Genomic DNA, 23,065 nt, shown 5'->3' on the forward strand with positions numbered 1-23,065 from the left:
GCGTAGCACACGCTTCTTGATTAGACCGGGGTTCGAGCCTGTCACCACCAAATATGGAGGATGCGGAAAGGTCAGGGAATGACCACCGCATATCCCGGAGCAATATGGCCTTAGTTGCTAATGCTCCCAAAAAAAAAAAAAAAAAAAAAATGGCGCCTCCGTAGCCAGGTGGGAAGGAGCAGCAGTGCGTAGCACACGCTTCTTGATTAGACCGGGGTTCGAGCTCGTCACCACCAAATACAGAGGATGCGGAAAGGTCAGGGAATGACCACCGCATATCCCGGAGCAATATGGCCTTAGTTGCTAATGCTCCTAAATAACAAACAACAACAACAACAGCTCCTAAAAACCAAATAACAAACAAACAAACAACAAAGCATTTACTCGAATAAAGTTAACAATTGCAATAATTTTATCCAAAGTATTGCTCAATGTGGAGGATTTATACATCTTTGAAAAATATACATCTTTAGAGTGAATTATTACCTGAAGTTGTTCTCCTACATTCTGAGCTAATTCATATTGTCTGTTATAGTTTTTCTTGAGAGAGGTAATTGTTTGTATTTGTCAACTTTTTCTGGATCTAAACATCCTACTGCTTCAACAATACATTCTTTTATCATTTCGATGTCACTAAATGGTTTGCCTGTTTTTTCCAAGTACATGTGCTATTTTGTATGTAACATCGGTTGCAGAAGTTCCTTGCTTAATAAAAGCACCAAAAGCCTTTTCCTGGTGCTGTTTTTATTTCTCCATTTTTTTAAGTGCAGATTTACGAGCTTCTCCTTCTAATTTTACATATTTATGGTCCTTGTGAGATAGATAATTTTGATTTGCATTGTATTTTTTTAATGTTGTTAGTGCTGTATTACATACCAAACAAACCATTTTGTCTTTCACAGAAATAAGAAAATACTGCATCTCCCAATCTTCTTTAAATGTCTTGTTTTCTTCATCCAACTTCCTTTTAACTTTTTTGGACATGATGGACAATCTAAAAATTAAGCAACTGTGCAGTCAAACATGAGAAATTACAGAATTTCAAAATTCAAGACAAGAATACATACGGTTGTCAAAATATTCACAGTTACAAATGTGCACATAAAAGCAACAGATAAAAAATCACGATGTCACAATTTAAATTTTAAAATAAAAAACTATTTTTGTCAAATTATTAACTCTGTTAAAATATTTTTTTTTTATTTTAACAAACTTTAACGGTGGATTAGAATTTTTCTTTTATTAAATAGCTTTCGTTTTTTATCATTTGTGGTACATAAAAACGATTTTTAAAATAGAAAAGGTTAAACATGATATATTTTACTTTTTAGATCAAAAAATTTGTATGTTCCTTTTTTAATTATCTGAATAATGTTTCTATATTGTGAAAAAAAATATATAAAGCTTTTTATTATTAAAACGTTTTGAATATTTAATTTTAAAAAATATTAGTTTAAAAGTAGTAGGATTATTTAATGATTTTATTTCATCTTTGTGTGACAAAGGCCGCACATAAGATCTTAGAAGGCCGCGGGTTGCCCACCCCTGGTATATGCGATCAGTTCCAAGAACTTTATTCCCCTTTAGGCTTGAACCAAACCCTGGTTCTTGTCCGCCTATCCTCATTGCACAGAAATGTTACCTGTTCCCCTGATAATGATAAAACTAAATCCTCTTTAATTAGTATTATTAATGGCCAAATGGTGCAAGGAAGCCGAAAGCTTATGCTTCACAAGCCAAAAAAAAAAAAAAAAGAGTAAAATAATAATAAAAAAATTAAATAAAATAAATAATAATTAATAAAAAATAATAAAAGAAAAGGAAATAAACAACTTATGTGTTTCCCTCCTCTTGTAGGTAACTATCCAGCTGACCTTTGAATTTCCTTAAACTGTCAGTTCTACTGCCCATGTCGTAGATAATTTATTCCAGTAATTTATAACTCGCTGGCTAAAATTCCTGCAATCAAGTCTAAACATCTTCCTCCCCCCCCCACCCCCACCATAACTTGAATTTATGGCCTCTAGTTCTAGAATCATTTATAACCATGAAAATTTCATCCTCATTCATTTTTACTTTTGCCTGTCAGAGCCTTAAACACCTCAATCTAATCTCCTCTAAGGTGCCTAGTTCCAACCCACATATTCGATATGAGCAACTATATGAAGAAGTCTTTCCTCATATAGATTTCCTCATTTCCTCATTTTTGCATGATCTCACTAGGCGAGTTACCGGTCTTTGGGTCCCTTCAAGAAGCTCAATGTCTTTTTTAAGGTACAAGTCTCCATACTTGAACACAATATTCCAATTGTGGCCTAACAATAGCCTTAAATGGGATTATGACATCCATATCTCTACTAGCAAATGTTCGATAAATCATCGATAGGACACCATGGGCCTTCTTTGAAACCTGTCTACAATGCTGCTCAGCGAACTTCATGTCTGACTGTATTGTAACTCCCCAAGTCGCTTTCTTCCACTACTGACTTTAGTTTGACTCCACCAGGTGTATAAATTATTTTGGGATTGCCCTTTCCCAGGTGTAAGACCTTGCACTTTGCTGGATTAAACATAGCTGCTGCTTTTCTGACCATCCCTGAAGTCTATCTAGGTCACTCTGAAGAAGCTCTGCTTGGCAGTGATCATTAACTACTCTACCAATCTTTACATCATCTGCAAATTTAGACATCACACCCTGTATTTCCTCATCAATGTCATTTAAGAAAATCAAAAACAACAGTGGTCCCAATACTGATCCTTGGGGAACCCCAATTCTTATATTAACACAATATGAGGAATAACCATTTATCGCAATCCTCTACCTCCTGCCTTGAAGCCATTCTGCTATCCATCAAGGATATTCCCTGTGATTCCAACCTTTTCCAGCTTATAAAGTAACCACTCATGTGGGACTGAGTCAAATGCTTTGCTAAAATCTAAATAAACAATGTCAAAATTATTCCCTAAATCCAGCTCATGAGTCAAAATAGCTAACTGGATTTGTTAAACATGATTTTCCCTTTAAAAAACCATGCTGAGTATCCTTCATCCGTCAGAATTCCATTTCTATCTAAATGATCCTGAATTCCATCCTTGATCATTGTCTCCATGATTTTCCCTACTACTGAAGTTAGACTGACCGATCAGTAATTTCCCACTTCAACCTTAGAACCACCCTTATATATTGGAGGTACATTGGCACTTTTCCAATCCAACGGAATCTCTCCTGAGTCTAGTGATGCTTTAGCCTCAATGGTTCAATGCACTCTCTTGCTGCCTCCCTTAAAATATTAAAGTATATGCCATCATCCCTAAGAGTTTTACTCACCTGTAGGCTTGAAAGTTTTTTTATTAAATAATCGTGTAAAATTTCAGTATCATTAATTGCGTATTTTTCAACTTCACTCCCATAATTTCTCTTTGACATAAAGGATTTTTTCTTCTGTAAATATAGATGCAAAGTAACTGTTGAGTTCATCTGCAACGTCAGCTGGAGATATCTAATACTATCCCATGTCCATTGCATAAGAGTCTGATCTGGTTTGGCCTTCTCTTCTTTGCATTTATATATGTGAAGAATTCCTTATCCCCACTCTTTGCCAGCAATTTCTCATAATCTGACTATGCGAACCTAACCTTTTCTGTGGCACTATTACAGATCAATTTGTAGCTGTTTTAGGCTTTGGTACTTTTTATTGCCCTGTAACTTTTCCAATTAGAGCGGTATGCAAGCGTTTTCTTGAAAACTACATTATATTTCTTTGGCATATTACTGAAAGAGCTTATTAAATGAAATTTAGCTTCACACTACATATAAAAAAAAAATATATATATATATATATATAAATGAGTTTTTCGATGTAACTCTTTGAAGGAAAAGTAAAGAGTTACACAGAAAAGAGCTATACAGTAGATGAAATGGTTTCAGTGAAAGCAAGTTTATTAAATTAGGTATGACAGATGCACCTAAAGGCTCAAAGCAGCATTAAAGGATTGCAAGAGTATATGTAAGTTGTAATAATATTAATTTAATTAAGTATGCATAAATGGATGTGAAAGTTACACAAGGTGCCAGTAATTATAAGGGTGAGGAAAGTAGAAAAAGAAGAGTAGTAGATTAGTGAAAGAATGTTAAATCCTAGAGCTTATGATGAATTAAATAAATTATGGGTTGAATTGCCAAGCCAATATAAAGTGGGGGAACTGTAAAGTAAAATTAGTACAACAAAATACTAATAAAATGCAAATAAAATAAAATGAAAATGTTATAGCTGTCATCAGATATGGGGGAGAAACATATTTAGTAAATGGTCTAATATAGATAATGCAAAAATTGCTTGATCTGATGTCAGCTGAAATAAATATTGATACATGATCAGGTATTTTATCATGACAGCTATACCGTTTTCATTTTATTTGCATTTTATTAGTATTTTGTTGTACTCATTTTACCTTACAGTTCCCCCACTTTATATTGGCTTGGCATTTCAGCCCATAATTTACTTAATTCATCATAACCTCTAGGATATTAACATTCTTTCACCTTTCACTAATCTGCTACTCTTCTTTTTCTACTTTCCTCACCCTTATAGTTACTGGCACTTTGTGTAACTTTCACATCCATTTATGCATACTTAATTAAATTAATATTATTACAACTTATATATATATATATAAGTGAAGTGTAAAATACAGTTTAATGTTATACCTAATACAAAGTAGACTGTGATATGTAATGCTTCAATTCACATGCTAAAATATTTTATACAAACACACACACATGAAGACTATTTCATTAACTAGAAGTAAAAAATAAATTTGCAGAATTGTTTTAATAATTCCGATGTTTTAAAGTCCAATATTAACAAGTTTCTTTTGGCCGCTCAACAAACTAAAAGTTCTGTAGTGTCTCAACAACTTCAAGGTTCTGTAGTTAATGATATATCAGTGCATATTTTAGAATACGAATAAATCTTTTATTTCTTTATTTGAACTAAACAAATTGCCAATGAGAGAGTATAATAATGTTTTATGTCAATGACATTCATTTTCCACATTTTCAACACAATTCCTCAGCTGAATGGTGTGTCTGCTACTGCTGTTCATAGCATGTTTTCAGTGCAAGTTATTAAGAACATCAGTTTTTCTTTCTTCCTTTCATCCATTGATAAACTGTAAGGGAGTGTATCGTACATAGCTAAGAAGCATGAAAATTTCTTGGTTTTTCACAACACACTTCAGGACTGCATAAGGTCATTCATTCATGCATGCCATACCTTCCAGTCTGTTTACTGGGAAAATGTTGTTGCAGCCACTCCAGCACAGTATTGGCAAAATGAAGGTTGCTTCTAGAAGCACTTACAATGTCTCAAAAGTACAATTATTATTATTGTAAAAACGTTTTTTCCGTTATGGAGTTTTATCTGCCCTGTGATGGGTACTGGTAACAAGTGCATGGGGTGGTTGGTTGTGTCCGGTTACTATTATTATTGTTGTTATTACTGGTAATTGAAGAACCCTCTTACTAGCCTACAGGTGTTCAGGATCGTGGCTTTCTGGAGTTCCATGTAAGAGTTCTTTGGGAAGCCTATTGCTCCTAGGTTCTTATGGAGGCTCACTGATACCATGTCAGTAATTGACACAGTGATAGGGATGGTCATTACTTGTTCCATATGCCACATATCTTTGACTTCCTCTCTTAGGTCTGAGTACTTCCTGATCTTTTCTTTTTATATTTTCTAAAGGTTGCTGGTGTTGGACACCACTATATCGATCAGGTAGGCAGCCATTTCCTTCTTGTTGATGAAGGTTATGTGTTGTGTGGGATCATCTGATCCATTATTATGGCATGGTCCCAGTATAGTCTGTGAGTAGAGGTATAGTATGGCCTCGGGCTTGTACTTGTAATATGGTAAACTTTCTTTGATCAGCTGGTATTTTTTGCTCTAGCGTCTGATGTATTATTCGAGCCACACAGAGAACACTCACGTCTGTGAGTGTTCTCTTACATCGACGTCTCATGGACTCGCGAAGATGATGCCAAATTCCTGGCATGTTTCGTATTGTCTCACAACCTGCCACAATTTGATTGCAGAGGCGCCTCCGTAGCCAGGTGGGAAGGAGCAGCAGTGCGTAGCACACACTTCTTGATTAGACCGGGGTTCGAGCCTGTCACCACTAAATACGGATGATGCAGAAAGGTCAGGGAATGACCACCGCATATCTTGGAGCAATATGGCCTTAGTTGCTAATGCTCCCAAAAAAAAAAAAAAAAAAAAAAATTCGATTGCAGAGAGTTTCCACATCAGCTACTGGAGTCGAATACACCAATGACCTTAAATGGCCCCACAAGAAGAAATCTAGTGGGTTTAAATCAGTGAGCATGGAGGCCAGGCAGTTGGTCCACCTCTATCTATCCACTGACAAGGAAACCTTTGATTCAGATAATTGCAGGCTAGGTGGCTGAAATGTGCAGGAGTGCCATCATGCATGAAGTGTGCTTGTTGACGAATGATCGGTGGCATGTCGTCCAAGAAATCAGGCATGTAGTTTTCCAGAAAGTTTCTGTACATATGCCCTGTGAGTTTGTCTGGAAGTACATAGGGCCCAAATAACTTATCACCAAAAACACCCACCCAGATGTTGAGGCTGAACCACTGTTGGTGATGTGATGGAAGAATTGCATGTGGGTTTTCCTCGGCCCATACATGCTGATTGTGAAAGTTTCGGACTCCGTCTCTTGTGAACTGTGCTTCATCTGTGAATATCACTAAGGCAGGAAAGTGAGGAGTTGTACCACTGCTGTAAGAACCACTGGCAGAACATTACTCACGCAGGGTAATCTGCTGGTGACAAGGCCTGTACCCATTGCATATAGTAAGGATACAGTTGGTGTCCTCGCAACACTCTCCAAATAGTCGAATGTTGAACAGCCAGTTGCATTGCTATTCTGCGTGTGCTGATTCCAGGAGTAGCATGCACAACATCCAAAATCTCCTCTACTTCAGGATTCGTAGATCTTGGTCATCCTCTGTCAGCAGCACGAGGTGTAAAGGTTCCATGTTCACAAAGGTGGCGATGGATACCTTCAAATGTTTTCCTGTCTGGACATCTTCAATCTGGGAACCTTTCATGGTACAAACGACAAGCCTCCCGAGCATTGCCATCCGCCAAACCGTACATAAAGTGCATATCCGCTTGCTCCTGATTTGAGTACATGGTCGGAATGGAAAACCACCAGATTCTGTCAGTACCTTGTGATGAAGGAAATCACCTGCAGGAGATAAGACATTCTGGTTAATAACTCGGGAACCAAGCATTTCCGGAACTATGTTGATATAAAATATTTTTATTGTCTACATATGAAGAACTCATTCCTAAAGTTATGCCGTGTATTTTTGAGACACTCTGTATAGTCTAAATGGAGGTCATTGTAGTGTCTGCCATGGAGTGACTTCTTCACTCATCTTTCAATCTGTCTGTTTCTTCTGTTTGTGTCAGTGTGGTCTCCTTGTTGAGGTTGAGTGTTGTGTGCTGTTTGTCTATCTTTCTTATGTCTTGGTAGATTGGTGCTGTGTTTTCCTGGAAGTAATCCTGCAGGTTCTTAATCACCTTGTCTTGTTCAGTGAGGTTAATCAATCCTCTCCCTCCTTCTTTACGGACTATGGTCAGTCTCTCGATCATCAATTTCGGGTAGTGTTGGCAGCTCTTGGTCATCATTATCCTGGTCGATCCCATAATCTCCAGCTCAGGGTTGTTCCAGTCTGTGATCCTGAAGGAGTATGTTAGTACCGGGACTGTATAAGTGTTTATGATTGTGACCATGTCCCCGCCATTCATCTTTGATTTTAGCAGGCTTCTTAGTCAGGTGGGCCTTGATCCCCTTGTGTTCTAACTGGTGGGCCTGCATCATCCCCAAATATTTTGTGTCTCTCCCTGTCATGGTTTCATTCCCTTCATTGGTCTTCAGCTGGTAGTTTTGTTCTGCAAGATATCCTTGATGTAATCCATAGGTCTAGCATTTGTCTAGGCCAAATTGCATCCTGATGTCAGGTGCTGAAATCTTCAGTGATCTGGAGTAGCCGTTGGAGTTAATTCTCAGGTGCGGCATAGTTTGATGTCATCCATATAGATCAGATGAGTTTAGGTGTACAGGTTCTTCCTCCCATATTTTAGCATATATCTGTACTTGCTGTTATTGAGCATGGTGGAAAGTGGGTTGAGTGCTAGACAGAACCATAGCTGGCTCAGGATGGCATCTCCCTGGAACATTCCTCTTCTGATGGGTATTGGCCTGGTCATTATGTTCTTGACCTTAATGGTGGTCCTCCATTTCACTATGATTACTTCTAGGAAGTGTGTCAGTGTTGGGTTGACTTTGTAGTTCTTCAGTGTCTCTATCAGCCAGCTATGGAGCACAGAGTTGAAGGCCTTGCAGTAGTTGATTTAAGCCTTGTACAGGTTGCAGTGCTTCTTATAGGTTTGCTCTGTAACTGCAGCAATGGTCAGTTTTGGTGTTAAGCAGTGAGTTTGCTTCCATCCCTCGATTATCTGCTTACAACCCTTCTGCTGCTCGGCCATGATGTTCTGGCTCTACAAATGGTCTGATATCTTTCTGGTTGTGCAGCTGTTCAGGATCTGGTACATTGTTGGGAGACTGGTGATTGGTCTGTACTTCTCCAGGTTTGTGGCATCTTTGTCCTTAGCCTTCAGGTAGCTGAATCATTGAGTCAGAAACTCAGATGAGATTGTGCATGGGTGCCTTATCATTTGGGTAAACTGCTCTGCTATGTGCTTGTGCATGCAGCTGATGCCAGTAGTTGTGGTGTTATCTATTCCTGGGGTTTGCCATTTGTGGGACTTTCTGACTGACTGTTTTATTTCTTCCTTCTGAACCTCTCATTCTGTCATCTCTTGTTCTGCTCTGATTTTCTTCTGTTCTAGGTCTATCCAGGGAGCAGTGCCATTATGGCTAACTTTTCTGCCCCTCAGATTACTCCAAAACTTTTTGAGTGTCTTCTGGTCAGTTAGTCCATGACCCTCCTATTCCTGTTGTCCAATGTTCCTATAGAATGACTCAGTTTTTTTTATCATGATTGTCTGTTTTCCTCTGGGCACTTTTTTTATATTGGCGAAGTCTCTGACTGAGTGCAAGGAGATTCTGCTTGAGGGTGTTAAAGGATTCTTCAATCCTCTGATTATGGTTCTCATGTTTGCTGTGGATGCTGTCCTTGAGAATGGTCTTCACTTTTCTGGTTACCTCAATAACTTCATTGTTGTTGAGGTAATCTGGTATTATTTGCTGATTGAGTGGCCACTGTGACTTGTCACATAGTTCTGTTCGGTTTCTGTTTCAGTATGGTGTGAATCTTTGTGGGGTTCATGCCCCTAATTCTGCTAGGATTCTGAGTTTCCACTTCTTTCACTCTTCTTCTTCTATTATGGATATCTTCCATTATGACCTCATCTGTTTCCACTTCAGCTACTTTTGGTGGTAGTAGTTCTTGTAATTGGCATTCCACCTCCAGTTCTTTGTTTGTATTCATATTCTTTGTAGTTGGTCACTCATATCCTGCTTGATTTTTTTCAAGGTTGCAGGAACTGTCAGCTTTTTCGTGACGATGGTCCGTCTCTGGTCTGCTATTTTCTGTTTGGTGATCTGAACAGTAAGGAACCATTCCAACCACTTGGTGAGTAGTTTCATCCTGTACATTTTCATGTCTGTCTCTTGCTTCCTTACTTTGTAGTATGCCTGCATGATGAACTTATTCATTTTGGTGCTCCATTTCATGCATTGGCTTTTTATTCCTTCCTGGGTCGTCACTAGCACAGTTGCAAAGGAAACACTTCCAGTTTGGTTGGGCTAGATGGTCTGTCCTTTCCTTTGTGGTGGTAGTAGCATGCGGGTTACAGTACCACTTGCTCCACAGTCTTCCCTAGGAAACTGTCTCTGACTTTTTGAACCGACTCCTGTGCCTAAGGCCGGAACATGAGTGAATCTTGCCAACACTCGATGCAGTATGTTCAATATATCTAATTTCCATCTTCATCCAGGTGTGGAGGTGGACTTGTTTATCTTTGCTTTTGCATCCATTTACAGGTGGTAGTTATTGGGAGTGACACCAGATGGCACTACTGTCTGATGAAGGCCGTTTTTTTTTTTTTTTTTGTGTTTTTTTTTTTCTCTTCAACTTTTGGTCCATGATATTGCTGATCCATCATCGTAACCACTGGACTACTCGTGCCCCTTATTATTATTATTATGATAAGTGGCAAATGATACAAAAATTCAAATTTATACAGCATTAGTAAAAAAAAAGAAGAAAAAAAAGGCAACACTTTCCATTTCATCTGTGCAAAAAATCCCTCTAAAAGTTTATCTAGTTCTTCCTCGAATTTATTCAAACTACCCATCTCTACAACACCAGATGGGAGTTTGTTCCAACAAACAACCAACCACATGATTAATTCGCCCAGTATACTCAATAGGCATATTAATTAAATTATGAACAGCTAAATTTTACTCCACATAATCAATTTAGAAGTTAATGTATTTGATAATATATAGGATAAATACCCTTTTTTTTTAAATTATTCTTTTCTTTTATTTTTTAAAGATTTCAAAATTTTATAGTTACAGTCGAAGCTCTATATAATGACCCCCCCAGGGGAATGAAAAAATGGTTGTTATATCGGAAGGACGTTTTATCAATCATTCATAATTTCAGCAACAAAACAAATAAAAGCTTGAACATTTAATGTAATGTAATACAGTATTAAACAAGAAAATTATGATGGTAACTTTTGCATTGATTGTAGAGTGCAATAAGGTTACAATAAATTGTAAATTTCACTACATAAGCTACATATCTATCAAGACCTAACAAGAGAATTGTTTCATACTTTAAAATAATCTGTCAAAGCATGCTGTTTCAATGGTAGAGCATGTTTTAAAAGAGAATTATGAAGGTGTGGGATAGTGGTTATTTCTCTTTCACAGTTAGGCTGCAGTTGAAAAAATCAATGTACAAGTTCTAATCCTTAATGAGTATCTTTCACTGAAACTTTTTTTCAACCACAGTAGGTTCTTCATCTTCATCACTACAAATTTCGGAAGATTCCATTACATCTGCAATGAATTCCTCTTCATTCGTGCATATTCTTAAATATTCAATGTCCGCATCCACTTCTGTGTAATCTTTGAAGTTTAAGTTTTCCTTGTAAGTTTAGGTGATGATGCAAATGTTCACATATTTCTTCCCTATTATTGGACTGTCCTTCGTACTAATAGAGGAAGAAGCATACAAAACTTCACACATCGCATCATTCAAAGCGGTAAATCCAGCATGTTTAAAGCAGTTTGCGATTGCTTTTTCATCAATTTCATCCCTTGCTGAAACACATAAATACATTGCTTGCAGGATGTCGATTTTGCAATGAATTTTGCTTTCAAGATATAGCACAATTTTGTTTAATAGAATTCTTCTGTAGTTTTTCTTAAAACACTGGTTCACCTTGATCATTGGCTGAAGAACTGACATCATATTTGGTAGTGGGAACTCGACAGTGATTTCATATAAGTCGTGTACTTGACAATGAGGAGTGCAGTTATCCACAAGCAGAAAAACTTTTCTATTCTTCTCACTCATCCTGTGATCTAAGTCTCTGATCCATTCTTCATAGATTTGTGATACTATCCATGCCTTTTGGTTTGCTTGATGCATAGTCAGTACTGTCTTCAAACCTTTAAAGCATCAAGGCTTCTAGGCTTTCCCAATGATTAAACAAGGAAGCTTCTCTGTGCCAGACATGTTTGCTATTAGGGAAATGATAATCTGTTATTTGGTCTTTTTTTGGCTGCTATCCTGTAGAGATAGGGAGGTCATAATCCCACTGTATAAAGCAGTTGTAAAACAACACACGGAATACTTTGTTCAAGTATGGAGATCTCATCTGATAAAAAGACATATAGCTTCTTGAAAGGGTCCAAAGACAGGCAACTCGAATGGTGAAATCAGCAGAAGGACGACCATATCAACAAAGACTCCAAATATGTCAGCTACAGAGGTTTGCAACCAAGCATCTCAGAGGTGACCTGATTGAGGTTTATAAGGCTATGAAAGGGATTAGTAAAATGAATGAAGATGGAACTCTCACTGTTCTAAAGAATAGCAATTTTTTTTTTTTTTTTTTTTTGTGCAGTTACTATGGCAACAATCGCCATCACGGCTGAGTATATACACTGCACAGCTATCGCTAAAGTAACATCAGTATACTGGTAGCGAAGCATAGTTTCTACCTCTGCCTAGTGGAAAAGACCTAAACTCTTACAAAAATCCCAGCATCTCTAGGTCTTTAGGGGTGTATTTAATACACCCCTGTATAATATTTGGTAGAATACAATGTATTATACTTTTGTATTCTTGTGAACCATCACAGAAGCAAATTGCTGTAGTTAATAAATGCTAAAAAAAAAAAGTCAACATTATTTAGCATTAACCCATATTATAATTTCACTCATTTAACTTTGCACCAAATGTTCTTGTTCATTCTTTTATAGGTCTTTTCTACGGTAGCCTTTGATTCTATTGATAATGTCCTGAAAACTGATCCTGTTTCTGTTATAATGGGGTAAGTGAATGATGTAATTCTGTGTATTGGCAAACTTTTAATACTTTTCTGTGACAAATTAATAACCTTAGGCCATGAATGTTTATCTAATATTGTTATGCTGAGCGGAAAATAAGTTTAATCTGAAATGCCGTTAACTTTTAATCAGTGATAGAAATGTTTTAAAAATTTAAGTGTAAAATAGCTTTTGTTTAATTTGGTAAAATAATATGAATGTGGAGCATTTAACTAGTCCAGTGACTAAGAACCAAGCCATTCAGTAGTTATGGTAAAGCAAAAGAATGGTTAATTTACAAAAAATTATTTATTAGCAGAGTCCTGATGGGGTTTTTTTTCTCTTTTTTTCTTTTGTTGCTGTTTAAGCAAATCAAATTATTTTCTGATATTAGTATCTTTACTGCTTGAATTGGATATGAACTTAAATAATAATAAAGTTTTTTAATAGAATAGCTTTTTACTTTTAGTTTGTGCTTACAGTATTTATATTTTTATTCTGTTGTCATTATACATTAGCATTAGTAGAGGCACATGATGCAAGAAAGCAAGCTTATACATCAGCCAAAAAAAAAAAAAAAAAAAATCCCTTCCCATTTCACTGATCCATTCATTCCAAATGTTTGTCTAGTTCTGCCTTGAATTTATTTAAGCTATCAACTTCCACAACAACAGATGGAAGTTTGTTCCGGCAAGGCAAACTTCTGCACATCTATTCTACAACTGTCTTTCCTCAGTTTGAATCTATGCCCCCCTCAGTTTTATAATCTGAGCAAGAGGAAGAATTCCATCAACATTGAGCTTGCTCAAACCATTCAAGGCCTTATATACCTCAATCAGATCGCCTCGCAGGTACCTAGTCCCCAGAAGCTGCAATTTGCAGAACTTAAGCCTTTCTTCATAAGAGCACCCCTTTGTTTCCTTCACCAGTCTTGTTGCCCTTCTGTGTACTCATTCTAGCAACTCTACATCCTTCCTAAAATGATGCCTCCAGACCTGCACGCAGTAGTCAAGGTGTGGCCTGACCATTGCCTCATACAAGGGGGATAATCACCTCCTTATTCCTGCTCACAAAATTCCTGTATATCATTGGCAAGACCCCAAACTTCGTATCTGGTTGCACAATTACCACCAGGTCTCTTTCATTCTCCACTACCCTGAGTGTAGTACCACACAATTGGTAACTAGGGCTCACAATACCGGTCAAAATCGTAATACCGGTATTTTTAATTTATGAAACTGGGATACTGGTATTAATACCGGTATTCCAAAAAAAAAAAAACCATTTTTCTAAATAAATTTTGATGACAACTAGGTGCAATAAAGTAAGAAAAAAAACAAGTAATTACTTGAATTCATGTTTTAAATCAAACTTTTATTACAATAATAAATATTCTAACAAAATATTATTAAACATACACTTATTCTAAACCCAAAAAAATATACATATTGAAACTGCAAATTTTGTTGCGTACCATCCATACTACCTGTCTGAATAAAGTGAGCTCTTAAGAAATAAGCAATCAATAGTGTTATCGTTTAAACTGGATCTAATTTTGGTACATATTTAATTAGCGGCAGAAAACATCCTTTTGGATTCTGTGCTTAGTGAGGAAGAGGAAACCAAATCTAAGATGTGGGGATTATTTATTAATATTTATTTCCCTGTACCTTAGTATTGCCGTCAGTGGTCATTGTTATGATTTTCGTACAGCAGCTCCCCTCAAGCACTAAGGCCCACAAGCTACCTGACTGCATTAAAAAATCAGAATTTGCATGAGCTGAGGGATTTTCTCATAGTTTCTCATGAGCAATGACACAAATATTATAAAACAAAAGTCATTTATCATACAAAACTACTTACAAGTATATACATGATTGCTTTCATTCATTTACATCTAATCTATTCATTTTTCTCATTTAATCTGTTAATACATGCTATCATTTCCATAAAATTTCTCTCAGTTAACAAAATATCAACTCTTTCTCTACAGCTGCAACATTAATTCAGTCTTAATCACTTCCTCATATTTCTCTTAATCAGCAATATCAATTCTCTTCACGACAGCAATCCATAAGCTGACAATACTAACAATTCCATATATATCTCTGTCTTAATTTAGCAATATCAATTTTCATTACAACTTCAGCCAATAAACCAACTCAATACTAAACATTTCTGTAAATTTCTCGTAATTTATTCAACTTCATCCTTTAAAATAATTACAGTTTTATCAAAGCACCTTTTCAAATCAACACAGTTCAGAGGACTTACCTTCCTTCTTTTTCACGGTGGGATTCCTTCCATGGAGTGCGATGAAGTCTTTCTTCTTAGTTGAATTCTGCTGTGTAGCTCTTCCAGTACTGTCTTATTTCATGATTTCGGGAACAGTTCTCTGTTAATACTGAAGGACATTACCACAGCAGTAGTAGAAGCCAAGGCCCTAGCTGACTGACTTATTACTCAGCTTCCAGATTAACTTCTAGCACAGGAACATGCCTGGCGGAACTCTTCACTATATAGCAGGACACTCCCAGAACTGCAAGTCTGCAACCCCTCCAAACAACAACCACAACCCACTATTTTGGCGTGAGAACCTTATTTATTTCCTTTTTATTTACATATCTCTGCTTATCTAATTTAAACCTGACTCAATCACAGTGTTATTCTTTAAAATCACTCTTCTTCCTTTGGTGGGAAAAGCAGAATGTTTTAAGTTGACAGAATCGTTGTGTGGGAAAAACATTCTGTTTTTTCCCAAACGACGAAACCGTTTCATCTTTTACCTCTAGATCACCTGCTGACAATACATTTGACTGCTCCATACTGATGCCTTTTCCCAAAATGCACTAAGTGTCACATCCTCAAGTAGTACTGTAATAATGGGATTAAACCATTGTTCAGAAGGTTTTAAATTTAGCACACACCTGCCATGCCATTATTTACTATATTCCTTAAGTGGCCTGGTAGGCCACTTAAGGAATATAGTAAAAATCAAGAGGGGACAAGCCACTTGCTGACAACCAGCAAAAGCAGGCTCCATGGACTTCATAGACACCCCTTGTGACACTCACGTCAGGAGAGAAATCCACTGCATCAGGCAGATTGGAAGCAGGGCAAGCACTCAGAATAGCCCGCCTATAGGCTTTGTGTGTGCGTAGGAAAACGTTTTGAGGTCACAATTAAGATTTTGGATGTTGTGCATTTGGCAGGTCGTTAAGAATTTTATGGAGAGAATATGTTTATTAGTGTCTGGTAACAAGAAAGCAATCTCAGAAAACTGTGGGTGATCCTCCATGAGCAGGGATCCCATATGCAAAGGTCTGTGATTAAGCCAGTTAGCATCTTAACCAGTAAGACTAATCTTTTCTCCCAGATGAGTTTTGAGAGTCAAGTAATAACCTAAGGTATGCCCCATCTCAGTCATGATCATCAGCTGTGGGAGGTGAAATTTATATATCACCCACTTCAAGAGACAATATTCAGCAGTGAAGACTTTTAACTGTGGGGAAGATGGCAGAACCCCAAATTTCTGAGCCATGTGGAACTGGTGGAACAGTGTTGATAACAAAGTAACTGCAAACAAGAAAGAAGCATCTTACATGTAGAAGTTGATTTTTCACTATCCAATGAAAAAATTGCATTTTGTGAAAAGTTGTTGGACATGTTGATGGAACAGGAACTTTATGGGGAGTTCCACATAAAGTCTCTGAGTGTATAAAGGGTCATCCCGAGGACCATCTCATGAGTAACGTCACATATCAGCAAAAGTAATTATGTCACATCTATTGATGACAAAAGGAACAAGAGAGGACTTGGGAGAGAAACCCAGCAGTTATTGACCTTGTGCTCCTGGAAGGATCATTTTTGAGAATTATGGTTCTCTCATTAGGATAGCCTGTAGCAGCCAGAGAAGGTTACCGAGAATTTTGAAATAGACCTCGAGGAGGTACATAATAAAATTTGAATGGGAGATTTGGGAGGAAGAAGTACAACAGTCAATCAGGAAGTCCCAAAACTGGCGAACCCCAGGAACAGATAACATCCACAACTACTAGTGCAAGAAGTTCATAAGCAGGCACATAGCAGAGCATTGCAACTAGATGATAAGGCACCCTGACACAATCCCAGAGTCTCTGACTCAAGGAATCATTTATCTGAAAGCAAAGGACAAAGATGCTACAAGCCTGATGAAGTACAGACCAGTCACCTGTTTGCCAACAATGTACAAGATCCTGACCAGCTGCATAACCAAGGAGACATCAGATCACTTGGAGAACCAGAACATCATGGCTGAGCAGCAAAAGGCCGAGAAGCGATAAGCAGACAAACAAAGGATTCAAGGAGCAGTTGCCCATTGACACAGCAACTGTAGACCAAGCCTACAAGAAGCACAGAAACCCATACACAGCCTACATCAGAAGAGGAATCTTCCAGCGAGATGCCCTAAGCCCACTGTGGTTCTGTCTGGCATTCAACTCACTGTCCACTATGCTCAACATAGTGGACAGTGAGTATGGCTATACCCTAAAAGAAGGGAGGAAGAACCTGCACACACACTCTCTCTCACCTGATACAGGTTGAGCATCCCTAATCTGAAAATCCAAAATCCGAAACTTTTTGAGCACTGACATGACACCACAAGTGGAATAAGCATTTTTTAATGGAACACACAAATTGCAACTAACACGATTTACGTGGAGTAACAAGTTTACAACGCTTAAAAAAAAGGAATGAAGAGAAGATTCTGAAAATTTATTTATGTTTTTTATACGATTGAAAATTTCAGTAAAGGGGAAACACATTTCATCATAATAACCTAAAAAACCACACAATTCCAGCTATTGGTATTTTTGCAAATGCAATAACATGGAGTTTACTACCCATTTATAATTGCTTGCACTAATAGAAAAGCCCAGTAAACTGGAAAGTGCAAATTGTTTTCATTGTTTTATGGTAGTGACCTCCAGAAATGAGTTTTAGAAAAATATCAGAATGCCATTCAAAATTGATTCTTATAACAGAACATATGATATCGATGAAAGTGTAGTGCATTTTAATGATTTGAATTGGTAACGAATACAATTTACGCTATAAAAACGACTTTTCAGAGAGTTATATAGCAAAAATTTCAACTTCCAAGGTCGTGGAACGAATTACCAAAAACATGTTGTTGGGTTTACATTGCGATTTTTTCATGATACGATGGTGTCTCTAGAACGGATTAATATCTTAAAGCAGGGGTACACTGTATCATATAGCTACAAGTGTGGTTTGAAATGCAGTATTTATGAATGTTTAACATTCATTTTTTGCAATTAATGTTCAAATCAAAATCATATTTTTGATTTTGTTGATAGTTGAAAAAAAAAAAAAAAAACTCATAAACCCAGGAACTCGTAAAGCCTGTATATGCAAATATTCCAAAATCCGAAACACTTCTGGTCCCAAGCATTTCGGATAAGGGATACTCAACCTGTATACATTAATGATATCAAGCTGTATGTGACAACCGAAAATCAACTGCTCCGTATCACCAGAGTTCAGCACTGACATTAGGATGCAATTTGGCTAGACAAATGCAAGACCCATGGATTACATCGGGGAATCCAGTCATTCAAAACTACCAGCTGAAGACCAGTGAAGAGATGGAAGCTGTGACAGAGGGAGAGGCCTACAAATATCTCTGGATGATGCAGGCTCAACAACTAGAACACAAGGAGATCAAAGCCCTCTGCACTGAGAAATACCATCAGAGACTGAGAAGCCTGCTAAAATCAAAGGTGACAAAATACCAGCTGATCTCAATGAGTGATATTTTTAATTTAGATTTAAGGTAAAGTCCTTAAAATTTTGCATTTTAATTTTTTAAGTTATTTTTTAATTTAGAGATTTTTTTAATTGAATTTTTTATGAAAATAAATTTTTTCTCATATAAGATGTAAATTTTCATTTCAAATTTAAACTGAAATTTCAAATTATTTATATTGATTTTCAAATATAAAAAAAAATTCTATTAATTTTAATTTTTCTGCATAAAATAAGCTGAAAAATTTATGCATTTGCAGAATACATCCTCCTGAATTTTAATGTATTTCTATTGGATATTGGATCTTAATTACAAATCATTGCTTTTTGTGCACATTCCAAGAAGCAACCTATGTGTAAATCTCGAACACTCTCTATATTAAATAAAACTGGAGACAAACAACACCCCATCTCGCACTGCAGAGTTGGGGGAAATCCCCCGCTGCCACTTGACAAGAAACACTTTAAAAACCTCTTCCTTTCTGCTGGGGTCGTGGAAGAGAAAAGTCTGTAGATTTTTGGCTGCTGTAAAGGGATAAGTATTTTTAATTTTTACCATTTTCTTCGTTAATTTACATAGTACATTATGTTTTACAAAGATATTAAATAAGTTTAATAGCGTTCATTAGCTTCTTATTTTGAATTTAACCAGCGATTTTTGGAAGTTATGACTCCCATTTTTGGCACCAATATTGTTGAACTAGCCGCTATATTGTAGTCGATAAGAAATAGCTTAACGTATATATATCTTGAACTGATAGCATAAGGTATAAAGTAAAATTAGATAGTGTAATACAAAGCACTGTATTAGGAATCTGTTAGCTTATTATAGTATTATCAATTAATCAAAATAATATTATTCTTATTAAAATTCATTGTTAATTAAATTGTATTAAAATGGAAATCATGACCCAGACTAGAGCTGCGAAGCAAAGATCACAGACTAGCGAGAGTGCTGTGACTCGGGGGAGAAACAAAGGGGCGATTCTCCAACTCATCAAAGTCTCAAAAAATGTGAAATGTTTGCCGACCTTTTTAAAACAGGACATGGTCTAGCCAAGGAGGATGCCTCTTTGTGTGCTACATGTCTAGAGTGTCAAGAAATTAGGTGCCAACTCAGCATTCTGATGGGCATCTATGAGAGCTTAAGGTGTGGGGTAAATGCCCTCGAAGAAATTAATATGAGGGGCCCATAAAGCTCTCAGCTGCTCAGCTCAATGACAGAGCTCACTCCTGTGCATTAGGCAAACCAGAGGCAATCTCCAAGACAGAATGCGCTGGTCCAAAAGGAACTAGTTATTGTTGGCGACTCTATTGTCATGGAGATGGAGAATATACTGTGCAAGAAGGATAGGTGGAACAGGACCAGGGTATGTATGCCAGAGACAAAAGTTGATGACGTTGTAGAGCAGATATCATCTTATATGGGCACAAAAGGTGATGTTGTCGTATGCGTTGGAACTAATGACATTAAGAGTAAGAGAGCTGCAGATTTACTCAACAAGTACAGGTCAATGTTGAAAAAAAGTCGCGTTAGGATTGAATGTGAAAGTGTCTGCAATTCTGACCAAACACGATAGGAGGGAGTATATGATGAGAGCCTTGTTGATCAATTCAGCCTTGGAGAGATTGTGCAAGGCTCAAGGGATAGAATTTTTTTCAGCCTGGTCTGTGCTTGTTGACAGGAGAGACTGCTTCTACAGGGATAGGGTACACTTAAATAGAAAGTGTGCAAGAATATTTGCTGATGCTATTGAGGCAGTGTTAGGTGGGTCAGAAAACTGCTAGCTTTTGGGGGGGATACACAAACTAAAAGGTTAGCAGTGGCCGCAGGCAGAGGCAAAAATGATTCTTGCACTGCTTCGATTAGAATGAGCAGGAGCCTGGAAAACAAGGTAATGGAGATTTCCAGGACTATTGGGAATCAGTGGAACAAGTAAATACGTGGGCTGTGTTAAGGTAACCAAAAGTAGGAACAGATGCATGTACACCAATGCTAGGAGTGTAGTTAATAAATTTGGTGAGCTTGAAGTGCTCATGACATCAAAGGCAGATATTGTTGGGATATCACAGATGTGGTGTCACACAGGTATAAGCAGTGCAGAATTGGAATTTGGGGAGTACAATATGTACAGGAAGGATAGACAGGACAGGAAGGGAGGAGGGGTTATGCTGTTAGTTAAGAAACAAATAAAATCTAAGTAAGTGCATCCAATTGATGTTGGTGGACAATGCAGTGTCAAGTCTGTTTGGTGTGAAATAAGCACTGGGAAAGGAAAAATGAGAGTAGGTGTGTGTTATAGGCCTAATGAATCTGATGAGTATAATGAGCAATTGTGCAGAGAAATAGAGTGGACCAGTAAATCAGCATGTCTTATAATGGGGGATTTTAACTTTCCAGATATTGACGGGAACGTGAGTTGGTCACTCGCACACTAGCAAGACTTTTGTGGATTTATTGGATGACTGTTTTCTACAGCAACATGTTTGAGAGGCAACCAGAGGGAGTAATACTCTTGATCTGTTTTTCAGCAGCGATTTCCGTAAACATCCTACCACCTCCAATCTTATTAACTATAAACGGCTTAGAGCTAAAGCTCGTTATATCAGATGCAAAGCAAGAAAAGAAATTTGGATTAAATTCGCCTCATCGGTTAATAAAAATACCGATATCAGATTAATCTGGAGAAAAATAAAATGTTTGAAGAGTAAATTTCCACCTTTATCCACCCCACTACTGAACTGGAATAGACAAGAGCTCTTTAATCCTACAGATATATTAACTTCACTGGGAATTGTATTTTCTCTGTTTTCTTCTTGTAACACTTATGATCAGTCATTTCAAAAATGTAAAACCGTTACAGAGAAATCCAGACTGAATTTCACTGACGATTCTGCTTTATCTTATAATCAACCATTTACCATACTTGAGCTATAGCAATCTCTTACCAACTCAAGAAACAGTGCTGCTGGCACTGATGGGATATATTATGTAATGTTCCAAAATCTGGATCAAAGATCACTCTCTTCGCTGCTCATATTTTACAATCGAATTTTTTCTGAACACACCTTCCCAGTTCCTGGCGTCATTCTTATGTACTACCAATTGCCAAACCCAGTAAAGACCATTCTGTTCCTCAAAATTACAGGCCGATGTCCCTTACCAGCTGTCTCAGCAAAACTCACGAGAAAATTATACATTGTCGTCTCACTTGGTTCCTCAAGTCTCAAAACTTGATAAATAACAACCAATTTGGATTCCAGAAAAACCGATCTTCATCAGATCTCATGATCAAAACCGAGAAAAATATCAGAAATGCATTCATCAAAAAGGAACATCTCGTCATGGTCTGTCTTGATGTTGAGAAAGCCTTTGACACTATGTGGCGTTTTGGCATCTTAAAGGATCTACATTCTCTTGGCCTGAGAGGTAATTTACCATATTTTATCGAAAATTTCCTTCACCAGAGATCCTTTCAAGTTCACTATCGGGGAACCCTCTCTAAAAACTTTATCCAAGAAGAAGGAATTCCACAAGGGTCTGTTCTCAGTGTCACCTTGTTTGCAATGAGAATGAATCATATAATTGAACTCATTCCAAAAACTGTGGATTCATACTTTTTTGCAGACGATCTCACAATTTCTTGTCATTCTCAAAACATGTATTACATTGAACACCATCAACAAATATCAATCAATCGCATCCTGACATGGATGACACAAAATGGTTATAGACTATCCAGCCAGAAATCTACTGCCATTCACTTCTGTACCAGACGCAATATGCATCCTGAACCCGAGATCCACTTGAATAACCATCCTCTTCCTATAGCTAATAGTATTCGTCTACTAAGATTGTTCTTTGACAGTAAGTTAAATTTCCAAAAGCACATTAAACATCTCCGGGCTACTTGTCAAAAAAAACTGAACATACTCAGAGTCTTATCAGCCACAACATGGGGAGCAGATCGTTTCAGCTTGCTTCATTTATATAGAACCATAATCAGATCATGACTGGACTATGGCGCAGCTGTCTTCCACTCTGCTAGGGAGAGTGCTTTATCTTGCCTCAACCCTATTCAACATTCAGCTTTCAGAACAGCACTGGAGATGTGTTCAGAACATCTCCAGTGCAAAGTTTGTATGTTGAAGCCCATGAACCTCCTCTGAATATCAGGAGAAAGATGTTGCTGCTGAACTATGCAACCAAGATCCAAAGCCAGATGACGCATTCTAATTGGTCAATACTTTATGATCTGCAGTTTATAACCTTCTATTGAAACAAACTACAGACAGTTCGGCCTGCTGGTATTAGGCTAAAGCAACTAGCAGAAGATTGGGATATACACTTCAATAAAATCTTGCAAGATCCTTTAGATCCAGACCCACCTAGTCTGTGAGGGTGACTATCCCACAGAGTAAAGGCTATTTACTCTGTGGGATTTCTAACAAACCAACAAAGTAAAGGCTATTTACTGTCTCATCAAAACAAAGCCTTAAAGGAATTCTCCTTCATAATGGAAACAAGTATACATCTATTCCTATAGCCTATTCAGCATACTTAAAAGAAAACAATGAAATTTCATAACTGCAGGAACGTTGTTGTTGAGCCTTCTTCAGAAAAATGGGTAA

At 37.3% G+C, this 23,065-nt stretch overlaps 1 protein-coding gene across 1 annotated transcript in view; it reads left to right on the plus strand.

The window, feature by feature from the left end:
- Positions 1-23,065, plus strand: part of PNPase (polyribonucleotide nucleotidyltransferase 1) — a 389,999-nt gene that overhangs the window by 197,697 nt on the left and 169,237 nt on the right. Inside the window, exon 12 of the mRNA XM_090380364.1 lies at positions 12,560-12,630. Coding sequence (XP_090236490.1) covers positions 12,560-12,630 — 71 coding nt within the window. The remainder of the gene's footprint in view (positions 1-12,559; positions 12,631-23,065) is intronic.

This window comes from Mastigoproctus giganteus, chromosome 8, assembly GCF_048544385.1.
Source record: "Mastigoproctus giganteus isolate SK-2022 chromosome 8, ASM4854438v1, whole genome shotgun sequence".
NCBI lineage: Eukaryota > Metazoa > Arthropoda > Arachnida > Uropygi > Thelyphonidae > Mastigoproctus > Mastigoproctus giganteus.